This window comes from Schistocerca serialis, chromosome 9 (genome assembly GCF_023864345.2).
Source record: "Schistocerca serialis cubense isolate TAMUIC-IGC-003099 chromosome 9, iqSchSeri2.2, whole genome shotgun sequence".
Classification (NCBI taxonomy): Eukaryota; Metazoa; Arthropoda; class Insecta; order Orthoptera; family Acrididae; genus Schistocerca; species Schistocerca serialis.
In genome coordinates, this window is record NC_064646.1 from 18,961,513 (window position 1) to 18,987,076 (window position 25,564).

Genomic DNA, 25,564 nt, shown 5'->3' on the forward strand with positions numbered 1-25,564 from the left:
TGCAGGACAATGGTCAAGCACGTACGGTGCAGCTGTTACTGATTTGCTTGCATTATGGGGCTGCTAAGTGTTATACCACCTACTGCTCTCCACTGACTTAAGCCCTCGTAAGTTCAACTCGATTTCTAAACTAAAAGAAACACTTAACGGCATTCGCTTCAGAACTGCTACAAATTCGTCGGGCAATAGACCGCGCCGCTCGAACTGTCAACACAACTGGCACTGCTAAGAATATCCAACGACTTTCACATCGCTGGCAACGGGTTATACACAATGCTGGTGACTACTTTGAAGGTCAGTCAAACTTTGAAACACGTATCTATTTTGTACGAGCTGTAAGTAGTTGCCACCATTGAAGTCCCAGTCCTCGTATGCCACCATCCCTACTCGTTCTCACGACTGTCGTCCGGCAGCAGACAGATCGTGCAATCTGCGGTGAAGAGAACCTGACGTTCCTGATAAAATTTGCATTCCGAATGTTCTCTTGATCACGTTCTTCACAGATAAAAGATCTGGACAAGGACTGTATAGTTTTTTGTGAAGAAAGCCTAGAGTCCAGATTTGTTCTGTACAGTCTGTTGAACATTCTCTGGGTCGACAAAGCCTTCCTAGTTGGTTTAGAAAGATCGTGTGTAGTTCTTTTGTATTCTCCTAGTGGTACGTAAAAGCCGTAACTTCTAGGTAGCGATTATCATCTGCGGTGTTGACCCCTGGTCAGTGTCTTCAGATAGTCTGTTGTCTGTCCGAATGACAACACTGTGGTGCACACTAATTTGGTGGATACCTCACTATGCCTACAATCCTTCTCCCGTCCAGCGACAAGGCACTCATCGCGTCAGCTTGAAATGCCTTTTCAGTTCTCCTTAACAGAGTGATTCATGTAGAGAAGGCGTGCCGCCCCAATCACGATTGCAGGATCAATCTTCTCTAGTAAACTGCGCTGACAAGAGGGATTACTTCGACATTCCTTACGCAGGTGTCAATATGTAGACTCACATGTTGTCAAAAGAGTTCTGAGAAAGAGGTTTACGATTTAACAGCACGAACAAGTCATGATGGTGAAACAAAACGTTATGGAGCAGCTTATAAATTAATGTGTGTATGTTTTCCACGTACAAAGTATCCCGGGGGCCATCACCTTTGTATGTCACTATACAACGCCTCTTCTTCTTGATGATTTGGTTTGATTTGTACTTGGCCTCGGCTAAAACTCGGCGACAGTCGGTAGGGTGTTGAAATAGTTATCAAGTTACGAAGACGACGTTACACAAAATAACAGTGCTGAACCGAAATGTCGACGTGCGTGAGATATTTACTTCACGAAGAATTGTAATTAATCGTTCGTAATCGATGTTTAACTGATTAATTATGAAATATAAATGATAAAACCAATACAGTCACATCCAGAACAAATTCCCTACAAGCTGGTCGTAATTTCAAGTATCTAAGAAATTGTAACAGTGGGCTTGTTATTTGAGTCAAAGATTCTACTCAAGCGCCGAGCGCTACAGTCAAATATTATCGCTGCCCGTAATTATTACTCGGGAGTTTCATGTCAAAAATTTGATAGACTTTTAAATCGCAAATGCCAGACTTGGCACGAGAGGGTGTTTTATTGCACAATATCAGTCACTTCCTAACCGAGTCTTGAGAAGAAATCTTTCCCAGGTGTTGGGGGGATTTAAATTATATGCTTCGGACCTATCACTGAAGTTCCATAAACCACTGGCTACTATGAATGAAAATTGTCTATCAGTGTTCGTTGCCTAAATCACTGTCTAAGTAATGTTTAGTTCAATTATCTAGTTAAAAGTTCACTTTATTCTAGTAGATAAAAGTCCTCCGTTCAAATTCTAATGCCGTGATATTTGAAGTCAGAAGATCGTATTACTGCGTCATAATAGATCGCAATTATTCATGTACGAGCATTCAAATATATGACCTGCTTCGGCTAACTCTCGTGACGTAGTGACAATGCATTGAATAATACTTAGTCGTTATTCACACGGAGTATTCTTTGGGATCGTTGGTTCTACTTTGCGAATGTTAATTTATGCAAATTTTGCGATTTTTTATGATTTTGATTTTAATTTTACTGAAATTTAATCTTTCTTTCGTAGACTGCTAAATCGTCAAGTCTTAGATTCCTGATTTAATTACTTGTTATTGTCCTAATAATAGTGATAAATGGAACTTCATTCGCTTATTCACATTTCTGGGAATTTGGGACTTGGGGGGAAATCTTTGGGGTATTAGGATTTTTATTTCTCGTCCGAGGAAGTGGCATTACAACTAGAACGTCTGAAATGGAAGGTCCCATCTTGTTTCACCTCATGGTGGTTCTAGAATGGAGTGACCTTAGATATTTCATAAACTCAATCAGAGACGGATTTACGTCGGCTTTAGTATGACCTGTTTAGAAACGTTCTCTGCGAAGTTATGTTTATATAAATTCGCTGTCGCAGATGGTACTGTGCGCTCGACAACCATTACGTCCTTCTGTTTATAGTAGTTTAAACGGAACAAAAAGCAAGCTGAGGTGACCAAGAGCTCGAATAGACTTCTCATCGTGGTTCCAAGCTTCTCACTAGTTCGTTTTATGGACTAATCCAGTTGTGAAGAGAACACTGTATCGACACTCGTCACCAAGGCGTCGCTGTAAAAAATGCCCCATATGGTGTTTGGCTTCCCTACGTGCGGGCTTTGTAATACTGTTTAACGGGCTCTAATCTTATACCGATGTTACTTGCAATGAACAGTCCTCCCCTTTTTGAGTCGTCCTGCTGTTGAGCAGACATCTTAGCACAAGAGTTAACCAACTCTTAAGGATGTCCACTATCTAATACAATGTAATATGTTGTCTGTATTACAATCTAACTTAAAGACTTGATCTTTTGAAATTTGTTGACAAAAGTAAGAAGGAAAAATAAAAAAGTCTTTAAATTTACAAACGTGTTGCTTTAATAACTAAATATCTTCTCTTTCAGAAATGGCAGTTACAGATCTTATCAGGAGCCCATCTTTTCTAATCAAAGTTGTTGAACTGGTGAGTATTCTTTTGCTATCATTCTTCAGAATAGTATTTGTATCAGAGAAAGATAATTTGAACATGGAAAACTGAACATTAACAACAGAGACAATACGCTTTCTTTACGAAAGAGCAGGAAATCGCTACATCTGCTATTTGTGGTACTAATACGTCTTATTGTCAAATATCATCACACACAGTGTGTGTTGTTGCTTGTTGTATTCATCTCTTGATCTCCTCCTACAATTTTGGCGCCCCCCCCCCCCCCCCGCCACACTTCCCTACAATAGTGAGCCCATGATGTCTCAGAATGTATGCTATCAACCGATACCTTCATTCAGTAAAGTTATGTCACAACTTTTCCTTTCTCACCAACTCTCTTTTAGTACCCCGTCACTAGTTACATGATCTGCCCATCTAATCTTCAGCATTCTTCTGTAGTACCACGTTTCAAAACATTCCATTCTCTTTTGTCTGAACTGTTCATCGACCACGTTTCACTTCCACACAAGACTACACACCAGACAAAATCTTTCAGAAGACAATTCCTAATGCTTAAATCTTTATTCGAAGGTAATAAATTTCTCTTCTTTAGAAACGATTTTCATGCCATTGCCAGTCTACATTTTAAATCCTCTCTACTTTTGCCATCATCAGTAATTTCGCTGCCCAAATAGCGGAACTCATCTGTTACTTTCAGTGTCTCGTTTCCTAATCTAATTCCCTCAGCATGGTCTGTTTCCATTCTGTTACATTTAATTACTCTCGTTTTTCTTTTGTTAATATTCATCGTATATCATCCTTTCAATATATGGTCTATCCCTTCCACTTCTCTTCCAATTTATTTGCTGTCTCTGACAGAATTAAAATGTCATCGACAAACCTGAAATTTTTTTTATTTTTCCTCCCTGAACTTTGATTACTTCTCCAAAATTTTTTGACTCCCTTTACAGCTTTCTCAATGCACACATTGAAAAGTTTCTGGTAAGGCTACAAACCTGTCCCACTCCCATCCCAACCACTGCCTCCGTTCTATGCCCCTCGGCTCTTATAACTGCCATCTGGTTTCTGTACTGTATAACCTCTCTCTCCCTTTATTTTACCTATTATACCTACAGAATTACGAAGATTGTATTTCAGTCGGCATTGTCTAAAGCTTTCTCCTCATCTATAAATGCTATAAAAACCTATTTGCATTTCCTTAGTCTGTCTTCTATGAGAAATCAGTATTTCTTCGCGTGTTCCTATATTTATACCGAGTACAACCTGGTCTTCCCCGAAGTTAGTTTCTATCACTTTCCCATTCTTCTGTAAATAATTCGTGTTAGTATTTTCCGACCATGACTTATTAAACCGATACTTCGGTAATACTCATATTCTTCTGCATCTGTTTTCTTTGAACTGCTCCTTTATGTCCCAGATATTCCGTCTGTCTCATATCTTTTGCGCAAAAGGTATAATACATGTGTTATGGCAGGCTGACCCAAGGATTGCAGTAGTTCAGAGCAAATTTTGTATACTCAGGGGCCTTCTATTGGCTTAGGTCTTTCTGCTCTCTCGGAATCATCATGCAATGTCATATCTCCCATCTCATCTTCATCTGTATCCCATTCCCTTCCTATAATATTGCCTTCAAGTTCATTTTCCTTCTACAGACCCTCTGTATGCTCCTTTCATCTTCCACCTTTCAGCTTGCCCTTCTTTGGATAGTACTGTTTCTCCATATGAGCTCTTTATATTAATACAGCTGCTTTTCTTTCCTCCAAACGGCTCTTTAATTTTCCTGTTGGCGGAATCTTTCTCCTAGTTATATATACTTTTATATCCTTACATCTGTCCTCTTGCTTTACCTATTTGCGCTTCATGTCAATGCCATTTTTAGACGTTTTTATCCCCTTTTGCCTGCTTCATTTGCTGTATTTGTATTTTAAATTTTCTCCTCTCATCAATTAAATTCAGTATCTCCTGGAATATCCAAAGATTTCTGCTAGGCCTTGTCTTTTTACGAGGGCTGTTCGGAAGGTCTGATCGGTCGCGTAATGGAAACCTCTGTGAAAGTCAAAAATATTTTATTAGCAACGGCCAATGTTTTATTAGTTACACCTTCCAGCTACTTCTCAACATTATCGCCGGTCCGACCTAGACACTTGTCGTAGCATTGTACCAACTTTCCAATACCATCGTCATAGAAGTCAGCGGCCTGTACTTTCCACCGATTCTCTAAGCTGGTCTAGAGTTCATTGTCGGTGTCAAAATGTTCATCTGATCAGAGCTGAAAATAAGAGTGAGCCACGTCCGGGCTGTATGGTGAGTGAGCAGACACTTCCCACCGAAAACGAAGCGGGAGCGTCCCCACTGCCCCTGCAGTGTGCTGCAAAGAATTGTGATGAAGAAGGATACGCATTACAGTTATGTTATCTGGGCTGCGTGACATCAGGCGAAATCTCTCACTGGCCCTCATACTTGGCGGTATATACTTTTTATCTAGGCATCTTTACGTACTCACTGTGCGCTCAGAACTGTAAAGAGAGACGAGACGCGATCGACGGTCGTACTAGACATACTGCCCAACACATCTGTGCAAAGTGTCGTCAAGTTGTCACTGTGGTTTCCTTTTCGCGCCGGATCTCACTTTACTTTCCGAATGGGCCTCGTACCTAGTTGATCTTGTGGTGCCTTCACTGTTCCATCTGTCAAAGCTACGCATTCATTTTCTACCGAATTCCTTTCGCCTGCTGTATTCAATCGTTTCCCAATTTTCCCCTTGAAACTCTCAATAAACTCTGGTTCTTTCAACTCATCCAGCTCCCGTCTCCTTAATTTCCTACATGTTTTCAATCTCTTCAGTTTTGATCTACAGAAAATAGTACGTTATCAGTAATATGTCAATCTAGTCGACTTGAACTGTAAATGAAAGATTTGAGTAACGCAGTTGTTGATAAGGAAGATTAATGTTTAATTACATGTGGTTACTAAAATCTTTGGCGTACTGTCTGCAACAACCACGAAAACAAGTTTTCATGATGCAGTACACTGAGTAACAATTTTAATTAGAAGTAACTGTCATGTTATGTTTATTAAAAGAATCCGTTTGCTGAGGCACCTGTCACAGGATGGGCAAGACATGGAATCTCAACGTATTTGACCCCAGCAGACTGGCGTTCACTTGGAACGAGACCTTTTTGTTTTGCTTTCTCCATGAAACGCCTTCATTGAAGTTTATCTGTTTCCAGAGTTCGATGAGCGTCTCTGTGAGAAAAAGAGCGATAAAATGTTTCCGTTCGAAGGCCATACTGCTCAGAATTTCCGTTATCAGTGGGGCAATCATTCCACCGACCCACCAGTTTGAAGACAAGCATTTGGTAAAACAAGTCTCCTGTTGCGGGAAGAAGTCCTGCTGCGCATCCTTGTCGACAGGAATCTTCAACACGTAGAGGTCTACTTTTAAGTGACAGAAGGCGTGATAATTGGATGGGGAGAGACTACACTACTGGCCATTAAAATTGCTACACCAAGAAGAAATGCAGATGATAAACGGGTATTCATTGGACAAATATATTATACTAGAACTGACATGTGATTGCATTTTCACGCATTCGGGTGCATAGAAATCAGTACCCAGAACAACCACCTCTGGCCGTATTAACGGCCTTGATACGCCTGGGCATTGAGTCAAATAGAGCTTGGATGGCGTGTACAGGTACAGCTGTCCATGGAGCTTCAACACGATACCACAGTTCATCACGAGCAGTGACTGGCGTATTGTGACGAGCCAGCTGCTCGGCCACCATTTACCAGACGTTTTCAGTTGGTGAGAGATCTGGAGAATGTGCTGGCCAGGGCAGCAGTCGAACATTTTCTGTATGCAGACAGGCCCGTACAGGACCTGCAACATGTGGTCGTGCATTGTCCTGCTGAAATGTACGGTTTCACAGGGATCGAATGAAGGGTAGAGCCACGGGTCGTAACACATCTGAAATGTAATTTCCACTGTTTAAAGTGCCGTCAATGTGAACAAGAGGTGACCGAGACGTGTAACCAATGGCACCCCATACCATCATCACGCCGGGTGATACGCCAGTATGGCGATGACGAATTCACGCTTCCAATGTGCGTTCACCGCGATGTCGCCAAACACGGATGCGAGCATCATGATGCTGTAACAGAACGTGGATTCATCCGAAAAAATGACGTTTTGCCATTCGTGCACCCAGGTTCGTCGTTGAGTATACCATCGCAGGCGCTCCTGTCTGTGATGCAGTGTCAAGGGTAACCGCAGCCATGGTCTCCGAGCTTAGAGTCCATTCTGCTGCAAACGTCGTCAAACTGTTCGTGCAGATGGTTGTTGTCTTGCAAACGTCCCCATCTGTTGACTCAGGGAACGAGACGTGGCTGCACGATCCGTTACAGCCATGCGGATAAGATGCCTGTCATCTCGACTGCTAGTGATACGAGGCCATTGGGATCCAGTACGGCGTTCCGTATTATCCTCCTGCACCCATCGATTCCATATTCTGCTAACAGTCATTGGACCTCGACCAACGCGAGCAGCAATGTCGCGATACGATAAGCCGCAATCGCGACAGGCTACAATCCGACCTTTATCAAAGTCGGGAACGTGATGGTACGCATTTCTCCTCCTTACACGAGTCAGCACAACAACGTTTCACCATGGAACGCCGGTCAACTGCTGTTTGTGTATGAGAAACAGGTTGGAAACTTTCCTCATGTCAGCACGTTGCAGGTGTTGCCACCTGCGCGAACCTTGTGTGAATGCTCTGAAAAGCTAATCATTTGCATATCACAGCATCCTCTTCCTGTCGGTTAAATTTCGCGTCTGTAGCTCGTCATTTTCGTGGTGTAGGAATTTTAATGGCCAGTAGTGTATATGACGGTGATATAGTGTCTGCGTCTTAAGCTGGCCTACCTCCTGCGTTACGACATTTGCGATATCAGAACATGCTTTACCGGGCACACTATTCTACACGTTGGTTTTCGACAGACATGGTGCCCCATACACGTTCTTCATTTCCGATGGATGTCTAACGGTGTTCGTCGGCCAAGAAAAGAATAACAGCACCTTAGTCCTGTTTGGACTCATTTGCTAATAACGTCGCCATAGCTCACGTTTACGCATTTTCCACACGCACAAGGAAAAGACACAAAAGCCATACTAAACCCTTGCCTGCCTGTCGGTGCTTACATACCGTCCTCGGAGTCGCACTACGTTGCGTAATTCCGATGATCCTCGTGGCGAAACGAGCAACTACTCTTTCTTTTCCTTTTTATCTATCTCTGTTATTAATGCTACCTGTTATGGGTTTCAAACTGACTATCACTACTTCGACAGTATTCGAAGAACAATGAAGCGATCTTTTTGTAAGGCGCCTGCTTCACGAGTGAATATCTGTAGGATTGATACACTGAATTTAAGCCTGGAAACATCCTTTCGTACAACTGTGGCCGGGCCCCGTTTTCTAATGCTTTGTAGTCTAAAATGTAACGGATTAATAGCGGGTCTTCCAGCTACTTATATTCAACAAGTTGCTTTCATTTACATCAGTCTTCCTGCATATCGCTACATTTTTCCGGAGCTGTGACATTCCTACGTGAAAGATCATTCCATGATGATCTAGCAAACTTTCAGGGACGATGAAGAAGGGTAAATGTATCAATTTGAGATAACCGACTCTGGTCGGGAACGACCGAGTGTAACTTATAAGCGAAACTCGTTCAGTTTCCTCTGACAGTGCTACGTGATGTAACACGTATCGGTTCTGTTGTTACTAAGCTTGTACGGTTGGCAACTAACATGAGCTTTAAAATGCATACCTTAAGAGCTATGAGCACTTGTTCATAGAAGAAATGTGTTTCACAGAAGCGATGATGAACAAGTGCTCATGCTTGTAATTTATGCATCTGCTGGACTTGTTTACTTATTTTGTTCCATACTACCACCTTTGAAATTTGCCTACGCTATAATCTTAGCAACGGCAGTATCGGTACCCGTATTCTACTGCCAGAGGTATCAGATCGATTTTCGCATATAACTCTCGACACGGTCATGTCCTACCTTTTCCACCATCCATGGAAGTTTTTAACATCATACTCTACATATGGCATGATCTACATATTGACTTACGGGGCTTCCTCTGTTACCCATCACGTCACGTTTATGTACTATGAACTCTGACGGCCGTCCGCTGTGACCGAGCAGTTCTAGGCGCTCCAGTCCGGAACCGCGCTACTGCTACGGTCGCAGGTTCGAATCCTCCCTCGGACATGGGTGTGTGTGATGTCTTTAGGTTAGTTAAGTTTAAGTAGTTCTAAGTCCAGGGGAATAATTCCAATCCCAAAGATAGCAGGTGTTAACAGATCTGAAAATTACCAAACTATCAGTTTAAAAAGTCACGGCTGCAAAATACTAACGCGAATTCTTTACAAACGAATAGAAAAACTGGTAGAAGCCGGCCTCGGGGAAGATCAGTTTGATTCCTTAGAAATATTGGCACATGTGAGGAAATACTGACCCTACGACTTATCTTAGAAGCTAGATTAAGGAAAGGCAAACCTACTTTTGTAGCATTTGTACACTTAGAGACAGCTTTTGACAATGTTGACTGGAATATTCTCTTCCATATTATGAAGGTGGCAGGGGTAAAATACAGGGAGCGAAAGCCTATTTACAATTTGTACAGAAATCAGGTGGCAGTTATAAGAGTCGAGGGGCATGAAAGGGAAGAAGTGGTTGGGAAGGGAGTGAGACAGGGTTGTAGCCTCTCCCCAATGTTATTCAATTTGTATATTGAGCAAGCAGTAAAGGAAACAAAAGAAAAATTAGGAATTAAAATCCATGGAGAAGAAATAAAAACTGAGGTCCGCCGATGACATTGTAATTCTCTCAGAGACAGAAAAGGACTTGGAAGAGCAGCTGAATGGAATGGACAGTGTCTTGAAAGGAGGATATAAGATGAAAATCAACAAAACCAAAACGAATATATGGAATGTAGTCGAATGAAGTCGGGTGATGCTGAGGGAATTAGATTAGGAAATGAGACACTTAGCCGGCCGAAGTGGCCGTGCGGTTAAAGGCGCTGCAGTCTGGAACCGCAAGACCGCTACGGTCGCAGGTTCGAATCCTGCCTCGGGCATGGATGTTTGTGATGTCCTTAGGTTAGTTAGGTTTAACTAGTTCTAAGTTCTAGGGGACTAATGACCTCAGCAGTTGAGTCCCATAGTGCTCAGAGCCATTTTTTTGAGACACTTATGGAAGTAAAGCGGTTTTGTTATTTGGGGAGCAAAGTAACTGATGATGGTCGAAGTAGAGAGGATATAAAATGTAGACTGGCAATGGCAAGGGAAGCGTTTCTGAAGAAGAGAAATTTGTTAATATCGAGTATAGATTTAAGCCTCAGGAAGTCGTTTCTGAAAGTATTTGTATGGAGTGTAGCCATGTATGGAAGTGAAACATGGACGATAGATAGTCTGGAGAGGAAGAGAATAGAATCTTTCCAAATCACATAACTAATGAGAAGGTATTGAAGAAAATTGGGCAGAAAAGGAGTTTGTGGCACAACTTGACTAGAAGAAGGCATCGGTTGGTAGGAGATGTTCTGAGGCATCAAGGGATCACGAACTTAGTATTGGAGGGCAGCATGGTGGGTAAAAGTCGTAGAGGGAGACCAAGAGATGAATGCACTAAGCAGATTCATAAGGATGTAGGTTCCAGTGGGTGCTGGGAGATGAAGAAGCTTGCACAGGGAAGAGTAGCATGGAGAGCTGCATCAAACCAGTTTCAGGACTGAAGACCTCAACAACAACAACAACAAGTCTAGAGGACTGATGACCGCAGATGTTAAGTCCCATGGTGCTTAGAGCCATTTGAACCATTTGATCTCTGACGGCCTAAAAATACTCCACTCTCTGGGTATATCTTAATTTACTTTTACATTCAAAATTTACGCCCCGTTAAGTACAACGTTCTTTTATCTGCTGTGGTGTCTTAAATTCAGTCCAAAGGCTGGTCAGATGCACATAACTATAAACGATTTGGATGACGTCGCTGTGTTGTAGAGTTATGGAATATGCTCACATATTAGGACCTAGTTGAAGAATTAAATATTCTCCATAAAAACCTGCATGGATATTGCAGACTGCAGTCTTGCGAAACTCATCTCACCTGTTCGTCAATGAGACCCAGAGGACGCTCAGGATGATTTTGTGTTCCTCGAAGTCAGGAAGGCATACCATGCAGTTTGGCTACATTGTCTTGTGGATGAAAATCGAGATTGAGACTAGACTTATTTAAGCGATTTTAAGTAATCCATATCGCACTGGGGGCCTTAAAAAGTTGGATTAATAGAAGAGATAAAGAAGATCCAATGAAGGACGTAGTGTTTCGCCTCTAAATCGGTTACTCGGCGCGAAAGCTTTGCAAAGGTGTTCAACAAATTCCACTGATAGACGCGACGGAAATGCCATTATGCATTACGAATAGATTTACTATTGAAATCAACAGAGCGTACTTTCCGGAAGAATCCGGCTATATATGACTTACTCCCACATGTGTCTCCCGAAACGACCACGACAAGAAAATCGGAGGAATTAGAGCACATGGCGAGATTTGTCGACGGTCATTGTTCCCACGTGCCATTAGCGAATACAACACGGAAGGGAGGGCACGACAATAGGAACAGCAGTACATTCCGCCACACTCGCGGGAAACAGAGATAGATATTCCGTAAGCTCGTATTTTTTCATTAGGCAACAGCGCGAAACTGTGTCGAAAATCTCCCTGCGACATATTATGCCATATATGGTTTTTCAGAAATAAATAGATAAAAGTTTCATCTTATGGACTTTTATCGGTGGACTCTGGGTAGCTATCGGTGCAACATGCTGAATGGACGCTTCTGGCGAACGGCTGGCCCTAATAGGCAGTGTAAAATCTCGAGACTGCAGCCAAGCAAGTCTTCTCAAATCAGACTCTCTCGCTGCACGTCTTCACAAAAGGTTGTGGGCGGGGTGGGGGGGAGGGGTGAGGGGGGGGGAGGGGCACGTGATGTAAACTGACGGCAGTGCAGTGAAAAGTTGCGATTCAGATCGGGGAATGAATTCTCGGCACGAAAAGAAGCAACGCTACGGGTTAACAGTCATCGTCAATTTTTAAGCTCTTTTCTCATGATTGCCGTTTAACAATTAACGTGTTCCGTCTTCTGTAACAGTTACATGGGGTGGACAAAAATATGGAAACACTGCATTCTTGAACAAAAAGAAAGATACTTGCCAAACATGCTGGTTGTATGCTGTACGTGACCGCGGACTGGACCTGTGCATTGTTATCAATATGTTTTAATTGTCAGTCGTGGGTAAACTGTTGTGGCATGTATGGAGGGTAGCCGAAGTATAACACCCCCATGCTTCCCTGGATTTGCGAAATTACAAGTTGACAATGACCGTGGATTATGAATTTTGACCCGTGTCGGTATAAGGCATCCTAATCCGAAGTAAATAATGATTATTCCGCGGGAAACAGGAGATGTTATAACTTGATCGTTATTGAATGAGTAATTTCATTCAATAACCATCGCTAAATGACATAATGGAAATAATTTAGAAATAAATTTTGCCAGTGGAAATTTTGTCGAAAGAAATGATTAACTTGTAAAAGCAATTAAAAATTCGGTCACCAGCTCATCTGATGAGCGGCAGTACTGTTAACTACGTGAATAATTGTGTCAAAAATAAAGTTTACCTGTTTGTAGCGCAGCAGGTGGAACGGGAACTTTTACGTAAGTGCTGTGTCAGGATCAGTAGTCATATAAAACAATGTCATAACAATCTAACTACACTTAAACATTAATGGTTAACTCTCAACAAATATTTTAATAATTATCTTGTTCATAATTTGTCAGCTAAGTGCAATGCTGACAACACAGATAATTATCTATCGAGATTTTGAATAATGGACTGTCATTCTGTCTTTAAAATTAGGTACTTTGCACAGTTTACTCTACTTATAATGGAATATATTGCCAGTAATTGCTTAACTATGTTTTGAACAACAAACGCAAAACAAGGATAATGGAATGTAGTCGAATTAAGTCCGGTGAAGCTGAGGGGATTAGATTAGGAAATGAGACACTTAAAGTAGTAAAGGAGTTTTGCTATTTGGGGAGCAAAATAACTGAGTATGGTCGAAGTAGAGAGGATATGAAATGTAGACTGGCAATGGCAAGGAAAGCGTTTCTGAAGAAGAGAAATTTGTTAACATCGAGTATTGATTTAAGTGCCAGGAAGTCGTTTCTGAAAGTATTTGTATGGAATGTAGCCATGTATGGAAGTGAAACATGGACGATAAATAGTTTGGACAAGAAGAGAAGAGAAGCTTTTGAAATGTGGTGCTACAGAAGAATGCTGAAGATAAGGTGGGTAGATCACATAACTAATGAGGAGGTATTGAACAGAATTGGGGAGAAGAGGAGTTTGTGGCACAACTTGACTAAAAGAAGGGATCTGTTGGTAGGAGATGTTCTGAGGCATCAAGGGATCACCAGTTTAGTACTGGAGGGCAGCGTGGAGGGTAAAAATCGTAGAGGGAGACCAAGAGATGAATACACTAAGCAGATTCAGAAGGATGTAGGGTGCAGTAGGTACTGGGAGATGAAGAAGCTTGCACAGGATAGAGTAGCATGGAGAGCTGCATCAAACCAGTCTCAGGACTGAAGACCACAACTGCAACAAATGTTTTGAATGATTATAATTCATTAATTGGGGGATTGTCAGGTGGAATAAGCTTTATAGTTTGATGAAATATCCTTGTACTAACTCCAGCTGAATATGCATTGAAATAAATCTTAATAATCATATTTATTACTTCAGTCTATTATAAAGCTACAACGATTGGCGTAAGCTTATTAAGTGCAACAATTAACTACGATAACCAGTCTGAAATTTACTCTTCATCGTCTATGCAAATAATTTGATAATGAACATATTTTCTCTTGAAAATGGCGTGACACACTAGGTTCAATAAGGTAAGGATCAGAAGGAACCTACTTGGTGTTATTGTCGGGTGGAATGTAACTGCAACATTTCGACTGTAAAGTGCTTGTTATAATCTGTTCAACTTCAGAGAAAAGCACAGTCACTGGCAAGCCTTCTACAATTTTATCCTACGAGAATTACGTAGATCTTACTTCCCTCGTTGTCGGTGGATCGACGGAACTCCACGGCAGCGACACAATGTGGCAGCGGGCTTTTACTGTTACGACTTGGGCCCCACAGTGCGCTTCACATTTAAGTCCTCGTTTCTTCAGCACTACGCTCATTAATCCATAATAACTTGCCCGGACATGCTTCCAGATATGCCGACCATTACTTTCCCGTCGTACTTAGATCCACACACTAGCCGTTAGATGTAACACAGTTAGGACTAGCAGCAGTCGACTGTACTTCTTACTCCGAGCACGGCATTACTGCTATTACTACCCGCTGGCGCGCTCCCGCCCCAGAGGAGCGACAAAACAATCTCTCTGACTTCAACGTTAACTAAATATGCCCCGACTTGCCAGTGTTGAATATTACATAATTTAAACATAGTATTTACAATACATGTTTACACTAGACAGTACATCGTATACCAACAGTTTTATGTGTTAAGGAAGCGAAAAAATTGATAGCAAGGACTGCGTTGTAGTGTCACAGAAGTGTGTGGTATTGTAAGAGGCAGCGTAACTATGACTAGTACCGCATACAGGGCAAGAATGAAATCATCATCAATGTCACAGAGCGTAAGAAATTGTGTACTGAATGAATGATAGTGACTGACCGTCATTGAAGACGATTGACACGGAAGACAAGAAGACTATCGCTGCAAAACTCTCTGCCGAACTGAATGTAAAAGTCGTGATCCCTGTCAGTACCAAAACAACACCAATGGAGCTCCATAGGCTAGAAATAGCAGGGCATAGGAAAACATGTTTCCATACAATCTGGACTATGGAGCTATGGAAGGAAGTCATTTGGTCACATGAGTCTTGTTTCAGACTGTTACTGACTTCTGGCCGAGTTTACGTCCCAAAACTGAAAGATGGCGTAGGTTCGGTGATGACTCGAGCAACCATATCGCGGTATTCCACGGGGCCCCACGGCTATTCTGCAAGGTCGTAATACTGCCAAGGTTTTTGTGACGACTTTGGGTGATCAGGTCCCCCCCATGGTATAGTGTTCGTTCCCCAACGACGATGCTTTTTCTCAAGAAAACAGCGCCCCTGCTCGAATAGCACTCATCATTCAGGATTGGTTTTGTAAGCACGAGGATTAACTGTTGCGTTTCCCCTGGACACTGCAATCATCAGACCTTACTAGCCTTGAGTGTCTTTGGTCTACTTTGTAGAGAGGGGTGCGCGATCGTCCTGCACTTCCCACTATTTTGCAGGAACGATGGTGTATGCGCTTAAAATGGCCCCGGGAACTGTATTTATCCATTCCTGTGCGACTGAAGACTGCCTTGAACGTTAACTGGATTGCTATACCATATTAGAAATGGTAATATAATATGTTGTTGGTGTTCCCCTATTTTAGTCCACACCCCGTATGAATATCTTCACCCAGGTATGTTTCACTAAATTTCTTTTATCTCCAGTGGACGTTTATTTATAGCATCAGGAACAATAAACTGATAATATTCTGCAAATTTAAAGGAAACAGGCCACCAAAAGCGATTTATGCAACCCACAAAATACCTAAATTAATAACGCCGTTCAAGGATTTAAGCCCTGAAGTTCACAGGACTCCTTTATACAAGGCTATTTTAATAAATAGTGACAAACTGCAGGAAGCGATCCCTGGGAGAATAAGGAGCAAAAAAATATGGGTATACACCCAGAAGTGCGTTTCAGCAGATGCAAACCCCTTTAAAGGTCGAGGTAAAAGATCCTTTAAGTGCATGTTTCAATTATGGAAAGCGCATATGAGCACACACTAGGCAAATGGTTATGTCTTGTCTGTACAAGTGTTTTAGTTCGACACTCAAAAAGGCAGAAACGTTACCCGTAACCAGAGCAAGTCTGAACCAGCACTGAAGCGGGTGCCCGCTACTAACGATGTGTGAGGGCGCCGTAAATAGTAAAATTTCGTTGTGTGCTATCCCTCCTGTTGCTGTAATTTAATGGCTAGCTTTATACGTAAGCGGAGACATTAGTGAGAACCAATGTTTGAGCCAGGCGTGAAGACGTGTTCAGATAGGCTTACGGTCAAGGCGAAGGCTCACGAAAAGCAGGTCATCCCAATTCATATCAGTATATATGCTCGTGATACTTCCGGATGTAAGATTCGAGGGATATAAATAAATTTTAAAAAACAGCAGTACTTCAACACACGCAGCTAAATTTCATGTGCAGGTGCAATCATTAGTTTTTGCATAGCTTTCCTGGAATTTGCCACCTGCAATGCCAAGCAGCCAGTATAACTTTTCAACCTTTTCGCTATCATCGAATTGCAACACGAATCGGAGAAAAGCTTAGACAAACTACACTCCGAGAATAACGACTAAACCTAAAATGACAGAACATAATACGATATATGCTACAAGGTACGATTCTAGATTGAAATAAAAACTACGTACGCGACCCATATTACTATTTTAAATGACTGTTAAAAAGCTGGAAATTATGCTGATGACAAAGACATATTAATCAAGGGCACAAAATCAAACGATACCTGACAGTGCTCACGACAAACAATTTTAATCTTTATATAAGAAACATTTATATTATTCAGTTACAAGTAAACAAAAACGTGGTACTGTGAGCCAATCAGAACGCTCCTACTGCAAAACGAATGTTACAGGGAACACCGCTACTATATTTTTCCAGTTTGGTGATAAACTATAATTGAGGTAACACATGGAGACAAACCAGTTCGGCCCTTTCCGATATTAGAATTAATTATCACTGGGTTTAATTACAATGTTCTTAGCATATATACTTTCATTCTCTTTTATACAATGAAACTATGATGTTGGCAATGCAACTAATCTGAAAAAGCATTTATCCATGAACAGTAAACGACGTGAGTATTAAGGAAGTAAAGCTGTGAAGAGAGGCGGTGAGTCGTGCTTGTGTAGCTCAGACGGTAGAGCACTTGCCCACCAAAGGCAAAGATTCCGAGTTCGAGTCTCGGTCCTGCACGCAGTCTTAATCAGCCAAGAAGTTTCGTATCAGCGCATACTCCGCTGCAGAGTGAAAATTTCATTCTGGAATATGAATATTATTTAAATCAGAAAGCCACGTTAGGTTTTCCAAGGCCTCCACAAATCATCTGAACAAGCACATCCAATAACTCAAACCCCTATACCAACAAGATAATTAACCACATACGTCCTTCATGGACTACTGTTGTTAGACCAGTTGCCGGATGTCAGTCTGAACTGTTCGTCAGTACATCTAATGAAGGCAACGAGATTTTTTTGCCGAAGTATTAAATCAGTTGGACACTCACATCCGGACGTTCACCCATAAACTATTTCGTCATGAATTGGACTGGGAGAAGCTGAAGAATCACAAAGATCTCTAGGCAAGTAGTAACATACAAAATAGCAATCTGAACTGTTAAACCAGCAAGTTTTTTTTCAGATTAGGAGCTCAGATCAAAGTCTTTCGTCTTTATAAGGACTAACACACCAGATTGAACATCGTTTATAAAGCCTGAAAAGTAGCTTCTAACTGGTACTTCTCACAGTTAATGCACTGCGTAACTTCTTATGTGTAATATTTTCTTCGTGATATGATCTACAGAAATCAGTTAATGATGTAAGGCATGACACAGCTTCATTTATATTTTCCAATGAATGGTTTATCTGTTCAACTACTACTACTGCTAATAGTAGTAGTAGCTTTATTCATCCGTAGATCTCTTTTTACAAAGATATAGAACATGTCAAATTATTTACAAGTTTAGACCAATTTAAAATAATCTAATTCGTATACACATATATTTACGGACTTCTAATTAGAGACAATCATTAGATTTTACTCCTGGTATACAATACTTCTTTTACAAATAACATATTAAATAATGTAATGCCACACTGTTCACTCATATCTCACTATCAGTCACTGCGCACACTATACACACATTGCTTCATAACACTTCACCCACTAGAAACACACGCATACACACACACACACACACACACACACACACACACACACACACACACACACACACACATTGGTTATCCCTGGGCCATTTTCTGTACCGCAACTTCGCATTTGCTATCCTGAAAAACTGAGTCAGCAACCCTCCATAATGTGTGAGATGTTGAGCTCAGAAAGAGGAAGATGAGTTAGTATTGTGTTATGCATAGCTTGAAGGGAGAGTGTTTTTACAAAGGAAAATAAGAAGGAAAAAACATGAAGTGAAGGTGTTATGTGGAATACTGGATATTTTATAATCATAATTGTTATTATTTATTTTTATAACTTTTTTATCAAACTCCTACTCTGTTTTATCTAAATTATCCTTCAATGTATAAAATGTATTCCATAACAGGTACTTTTTAGCTGCCTTTTTAAATAAATGTATTTTTGCAATTTCTTTAATCTCTTTTGGGAATTTATTGTACAGTTTTAGTCCTTGGTAGAAAATGCTGTTTTTAGATTCATGTTTATTTTTTGATGGTAAATGTAAATTAAGTCTATCTCTTCTTGCATGATCATGGACAGAGCTGTTTGCGCAGTAACTAGCAATGTTATTTTTTATGTTTAGAACTGACCGGTAATTGTATTCACATGAAGCAGTTAAAATACACAGTGTTTTTAACAGATCTTTACAATGAGCTCGACTAGTATTTTTGGTTATTATTCTTGTGGCTCTTTTCTGGAGTTTGAAAATTGTGTTCATATTTTATGCGTTTGTTCCCCAAAAAAGAATACCATACCTCAGAATTGAGTGTACATATGAATAATATGTAACTAAAACACATTGCATGTTACACGATGATGATAGGATTCTCTGGGCATAACATGCTGATGACATTCTGTTTGCAAGTATCTTTGTGTGTACACACCACCACAACTGAGAATCAGTATTCATTCCTACAAATTTTGCATATCTTACACTGTCTATAGAGGTGCTATCTACATTTAACATTGTCATTTTTCCTCTTCAAACTGAAATTCATGGCATTAATTTTCTTTGAGTTCAATGTCACTTTATTGCTTATTGATCAATTGTAAACATCCTTGAGGGTTTCATTTGCTTTCTCAGCAAGGAGTTCTCTTGTTTTCTCAGTGACTATAATATTGCTTTCATCAGTGAAGACAATTTTTTCACCATGAGTAACACTACTGGAAAAGTCATTGATGTATATCAGGAATAGTATTGGGCCTAACATGCTACCTTGTGGAAACCCTATAATAATGTATTTTGGTTCTGATAAGTATTTTACTAAATGTTTAGATGTATTTGAAGTATGTTTTATCTCTACTCTTTGTACGCTATCTGCTAGGTATGATCGAAACCAGTCATTATTTACCCCTGTTATTCCTAATGCTTCTAATTTATTTAATAGAATCGTGTGGTCGACTATATCAAACGCCTTAGAAAGATCCAAAAATATGCCTGTGACACACTCATCTTTATCAAGAGCATCGAGTACAACTTCTGTGAATTCTACTATGGCTGACTCAGTATTTTTGCCACTTCTGTGTGTCTCCACTTCTGGATTGTTTTATTATATATTTAGTTTTAAGGTGCGTAATATATGTCGAACTTTGAGGTGCTTCCTACTGCAAAAAATAACATATTTTGCGTGATTCATACTGTAATCACGTGACTCAATCTACTGCATATTGACAGTGTTGTGACCAAGGACAACGAAACTTTGTATGAGAACAAATTTGGAATAAACGCCATCCCGCTCAATTCTAGATCTTTTGCCCACTAAGATATGTCTATGATTACTTTTCAGGTCTTATCCATTATCATAGCTGGTCTCACAAGTGGTCAGGCAGTTGCTGCAAATCCTGACATTTTCGTGCGTTTAGCGGTTGTCGATGGCACCATAGTATGTTACATCATACTAGGTGCCCTAATCATCATCGGCTATGTACTCGAATGTCCTATACACACCAAACTGGTGAGTTTGCTGAAAAACATTTTATCTTTGGTTAGACCATAAGTTACATGATTTTGTTTCTTCTTCTGATAAGCGTGTGAATTAAACATATCAACAGGCATACTGCCTCTGCATATACACTTGTTTGTTAAAATCTTATGATCACTCACTTACCACTTTGATGTCCAAATACTTAGAAACTTCTGACTTTTAGAAATGTGGACATATATTTCATTTTTTACATATTAGTGATATGGTTTGTGTGCATTACTTAAGCTGAGGAGAATATTATAAGTAAGTACGCTTGAAGACTTATTTAGAAATGTACTGAATGTATTGCTAATATTTATCATATGTAATAGTAACTAAAAGGAAACGTATAATTTCCCATACAAAAAGAATTATTTTCAGTGCTCTTGTGGGAAGTGATCTTACAATCAGGAAAGCGTTCACTTGTTCTCGCACTACCTGTTTCTCCACAAGCTTGTGTTGTCTTTTCTGAACAAATTCTACAAAACTTTAGTCGGACACATTTCGGAACGGTGGGAACATTAAACGTCTGAAATCGAACCAGGATATCGTGGAAACACACATATACATGTGGATCCAACTTAACTGTCAACATGCTGGCAAGGTTGCCAATTAAGTTGGAGCTACACCTGAGTACACGTATATTTTTTATATTAATATCCATGACAATCAGTCTTTGACGTCGCATTTTGTCTGATGTTGCCAGTTATGGTGAAGCTTTAAGTGATAGTATTCCATGATGATACAGACATTCACTTCGCGAGTATGTAGTAAGTAAACTGTCACGGGATGTGCCTAAAAATGAAGCCATCGTAATAAATAAACATTATCAAATGCAGTGGTTTGGAATTAATTTCAAAATAATGGAAATGAATTGTTATCCTACGCATCAGCGGAATATGAGAATCAGCTCACGTCCCCATATCTTCGGCAAAACAGAAGTTGAAAGATTTTCATTCATTAATGTCTAACAGTATAATATACCTAGCAAACTCTTCATTGAGGGTGAATGTAGAGTGCACATTATTAGAAAATCGTAATAGGAATTATACATGGTACATGTTGTAGACAGCTCTTTAAACCGTAACCATGCTAGCAGGGTCCGAGGGATGCCACAGTCTAGTTATGTTGCGCGCTGAATGGTTGTTTTGGAACTAACTGTAATCTCAGTTACCGTTACTGTTTGAATACTCGAGAGTGCGATGTACGTTGTTGCTGTTTCAGCACGAAATATTGGGAGGATTTTTTTTTTTCCATCACCAGCCGGAGTGGCCGTGTGGTTCTAGGCGCTACAGTCTGGAGCCGAGCGACCGCTACGGTCGCAGGTTCGAATCGTGCCTCGGACATGGATGTGTGTGATAGCCTTAGGTTAGTTAGGTTTAATTAGTTCAAGTTCTAGGCGGCTGATGACCTCAGCGGTTAAGTCGCATAGTGCTCAGAGCCATTTTAACCATTTTTTTCCACCTGGTCTCTACCAGTCCAAAACTGTAGTTTTTTTTTTTCCTACCGCCTTCAAAGTCAAGTCCCAGTCAGTTCACAAAATCTTTCTTTCCCTTCTTCTTCACAAAAGCTGCCATTAACTTTCAGTCTTATTACATGACTTGATAGATGGCAATGATATTGTACTCCAACATGTCTTCGCCAGTACCTTTCCTGCAGGTGAATTTGGCACTCAATGATTTCCGCTTACGCGATCCAGAAGGTAAAATTGCTGCTGAATTAAGCGATTTTATCTCAAGTAACCATGAATATGAATCCGATTTATGTTCATGTCGACTGTCTGAAGACAATGAAATCCAAACGCCAGATCCCAACTAACGTCGTATTTGGGAAAAAACTAATTGGAAACCGCGTAAAAATGTAAACCATGTACTCAGGCTGAATCAGAAAATATTATGGTACACATTCCAGGACTGAATGTTGTCTCTAGGAACAGTGAGCCTGACAATATCTTCGAAATCTGTTAGATTTGATTAGTACTTGTTCCATAGATCATGAATACGACACTTCGTTATGATGTGGAACATGTCAGGTCTACTTATCTACTGTGCATATTATACGCACCTGATAATACGAAAGGAATGTGGCCACATTCGTAGAGGAGGAATAGGAGAAGGGGTTACGGGAGCATATGGGCTTGGTAGAAGGAACGACAAGGAATAACTGAATTCTGGTATAAATTTCAACTAGTAGTAGCTAATACGCAGTTTAAGAATCGTTGAAGTTGGAATGAAAAACATGGGTGCAAACGAGATAACTGCGAAACTGCGAAGAGACTATAGCTAGCAGAAGAAATACTGCTGTTGATAGATGAAAGAAGGAAGTGAAAAAAGTGCAGGGGAAATTCAGGATACAGAAGTACAATGAAATAAATAGGAAGTGCAAGGAAACTCAGACGAAATGGCCACATGAGAAATGTGAAGAAATCGAAATAGGAACTATTGTCGGAAGGATTGATTTAGCATACAGAAAAGTCTAAACAATCCTCGGTGAAATTAAAAGCAAGAGTCGTAACATTAAGAATGCAATGAGAAACCCACTATTAAATGCATACAAATGAAAGGGTAGGTGGAAAGAGTACACTGAACGTATTCACATTCCTGTGTAGAAAGTATGAACCTGTAGGTATACCAACAAACTTTGGGAACAATACACTTTCAGACAAAAGACGGAAACGACGCACCACGAATGAATTATCCGAAAGGATCGGAAATCAGGTGATGTGATGTATACGTACAGACAATTAAGTGATTAAATTTCATGAAACTGTAACATGTATTCAGAAGAAAGTGGTTCACAAACTGAGCAAGTCAATACCACGTTAGCCCTCGTCTGGTCCTTATCAAGCAGTCAATCGGCTAGTCATTGATTGACAGAGTTGTTGGATATCGTCTTGAGGGATATCGTGCCAAATCCTGCCAACTGTCGCGTTTGATCGTCAAAATCCCAAGCTGATTGGAGGGAGCTGCACGTAATGCTCCAAACGTTCTCCGTTGGAGAGAGATCCAGCAAACTTGCTGACCAAGGTAGGCTTTCGCAAGCATGAAGACAATCCGGGAAGCGCACCAAGCAGACAAAATTTAGCACGATACTTCCTCAGTAGGACATTCAGCAACTGTCAATCAGCCAAAAGCCGAATAACTGCTTCGAAGGACCACAGGTAGATTGTAGCGTTATTGATTTGTGAGGCTCTTCCTCTTGAATAAACCAACCATTTTCTTCTGAAATTGTAATCATTTGTTTGTATGTACGTGTACATTACGTATGCCGATTCCCATCCTATTCATATAATTCCTTCGCGTTGCACCGTTTTCTTGCCTTACACACGATTTCGAAGACGGCAAAAGCCGACAAGTGCGAGAATTATCTCACAGTCCACTTAACAGCTCATACACCCAAGTTGCTGATAATAATATACAGAAGGATGGAAAAGAAAACTGAGGGGCGATTACAAGAAGATAAGTATGGTTTTAGGAAAAGTAAAGGCACCAGAGAGGCATTTCTGACGTTTCGGTTGATAATGTGAAGAATGAAAAAAAATCATGAGACTTTCATAGGATTTGTCGAGCTGCAAAAAGTGTCCAACAAGATAAAACGGTGCCTGATGTTCGAAATTCTGAGAAAAACTGGGGTGATATACTGTGCGTACAAGAACCAAGAGGGAATAATAAAATTAGAACGTAGTGCTCGCCGCTACTGTTCAATCTATACAATGAAAAAGCAAAGGCGGAAATAAAAGAAAGGTGCAAGAGTGGGACAAAAATTGAAGATGAAAAGATGTCAATGATAAGATACCCTGATGACGTTGCTATCCTCAGTGAAAGTGTGGAACAATTACAGGATCTGTTGAATGAAATGAACAATCTAATGAGTACAGAATATGGACCGAGAGTAAATCGAAGAAAGATGAAAGTAATGAGAATTAGCAGAAATTAGAACAGTGACGAACTTAACATCAGAATTGGGACGACCAAGCAGACGAAGGTAAGGAATTTTGCTGCCTAAGTAGCATAATAAACCATGATGGATGGAGCAAGGAGGATGTAAAAGTTCTGCAAAGTCCGCAGATGAACTTCTGTGAAGTCTGGAAGGTAGGAGTCGAGGTACTGGCAGAACTGAAGCTGTGAGAGCGGGTTGTGAGTCGTGCTCGGATAGCTCCGATGGTGGAGCACTTGTCCGCGAAAGGCAAAAGTCCCGGTCAGGCACACAGTTTTAATTTTTCCAGGAAGTTTCATATCAGCGCACACTCCGCTGCAGAGTGAAAATCTCATTCAGGAAAGGCTGATTAGCACTGGAAAAGAGAGCATCCCTGGCCAACTGAAGTCTATGAGTATCAAATACAGACCTTAATTTGAGGAAGAAATTTCTGTGAATGTACATTTGGAACGCAACATTGGGTGGTAGTGAATCGTATACTGTGGAAAAACCGGAACGGAAGAGAATTGAAGCGTCTGAGATGTAGTGCTACCGAAGAATGTTGACTGTTAGGTGGACTGAGAGGTTCTGCGCAGTATCAATGAGGAAAGGAACATCAAGAAAACACTGATAAGAAAAAGAAACAGGATGACAGGACACCTGTTAAGACGTCGGGGTGACTTCCACGGAGCCAGAGTGAGCCGTAGAGGGTAAAAACTGTAGACGAAGACAGAGATTGGAATACACACAGCATATAATTGAGCACGTATGTTGCAAAGTGCTACGCATGGCATGAAACTGATGATAAAAAAGAAAAAGAATCTTTCCATATATGGGTCAACACGATATTTTGCAGATCACAATCCATAATGTTTTGACTCATCGTATATATTTAATAAGTACCAATTTTTTGTTTAAATACTATATGGAGTAATTGACAAAATTCTTCTTTTTCAGATCCTAATTTCTTCAGCGGTTGCATGTGTATTATTTGTGACAACTGGAGGACTTATTCTGGATGCGTACACCCGATCTTATTTCAAAGTTACTCAAGTAATCATTGGAGGAATACTAGCCCTTGTTAATGGAGTGGTGTACGCTGCTGATGCATTTCTGTCGTGGAAGTTTAGCTAGATACCCTTGCGGAGTGTTAATACGCGACATTACATGTTCACAGTGTATATACTGAAACTATCTACTGTTCTGTCGAGGAGCAGTTAGTGGGAGTTTTTTGAAATAACATCAAATGAACTCGACTGAAAGCACTGTCAGCTTAATTTACTGTCTCTGTAACTAAGACAGATATATATTTTCATACAGTTAAATTTGTGTACGAAATGTGTTTAATAAGTTATTAAAAAGTAGTATTAAGGTTTATTATTAAATATTGACATCCAATAATATTCACTGTGGTTTCTTCTCTTGCTCTCTCAGATTAATTGCATTGTTAGTGAAGCTTTCTTTACTGA

At 40.5% G+C, this 25,564-nt stretch overlaps 1 protein-coding gene across 1 annotated transcript in view; it reads left to right on the top strand.

Annotated features, from left to right (window-relative positions):
• LOC126418763 (uncharacterized) overlaps window positions 1-25,229 on the top strand; it is a 53,327-nt gene extending 28,098 nt beyond the window's left edge. The window contains exons 2-4 of the mRNA XM_050085689.1: window positions 2,988-3,046; window positions 20,004-20,171; window positions 25,053-25,229. Of these exons, the coding sequence (XP_049941646.1) occupies window positions 2,990-3,046; window positions 20,004-20,171; window positions 25,053-25,229 (402 nt within the window). The 5' untranslated portion in view covers window positions 2,988-2,989. The remainder of the gene's footprint in view (window positions 1-2,987; window positions 3,047-20,003; window positions 20,172-25,052) is intronic.
• The last annotated feature ends 335 nt before the right edge of the window (window positions 25,230-25,564 follow it).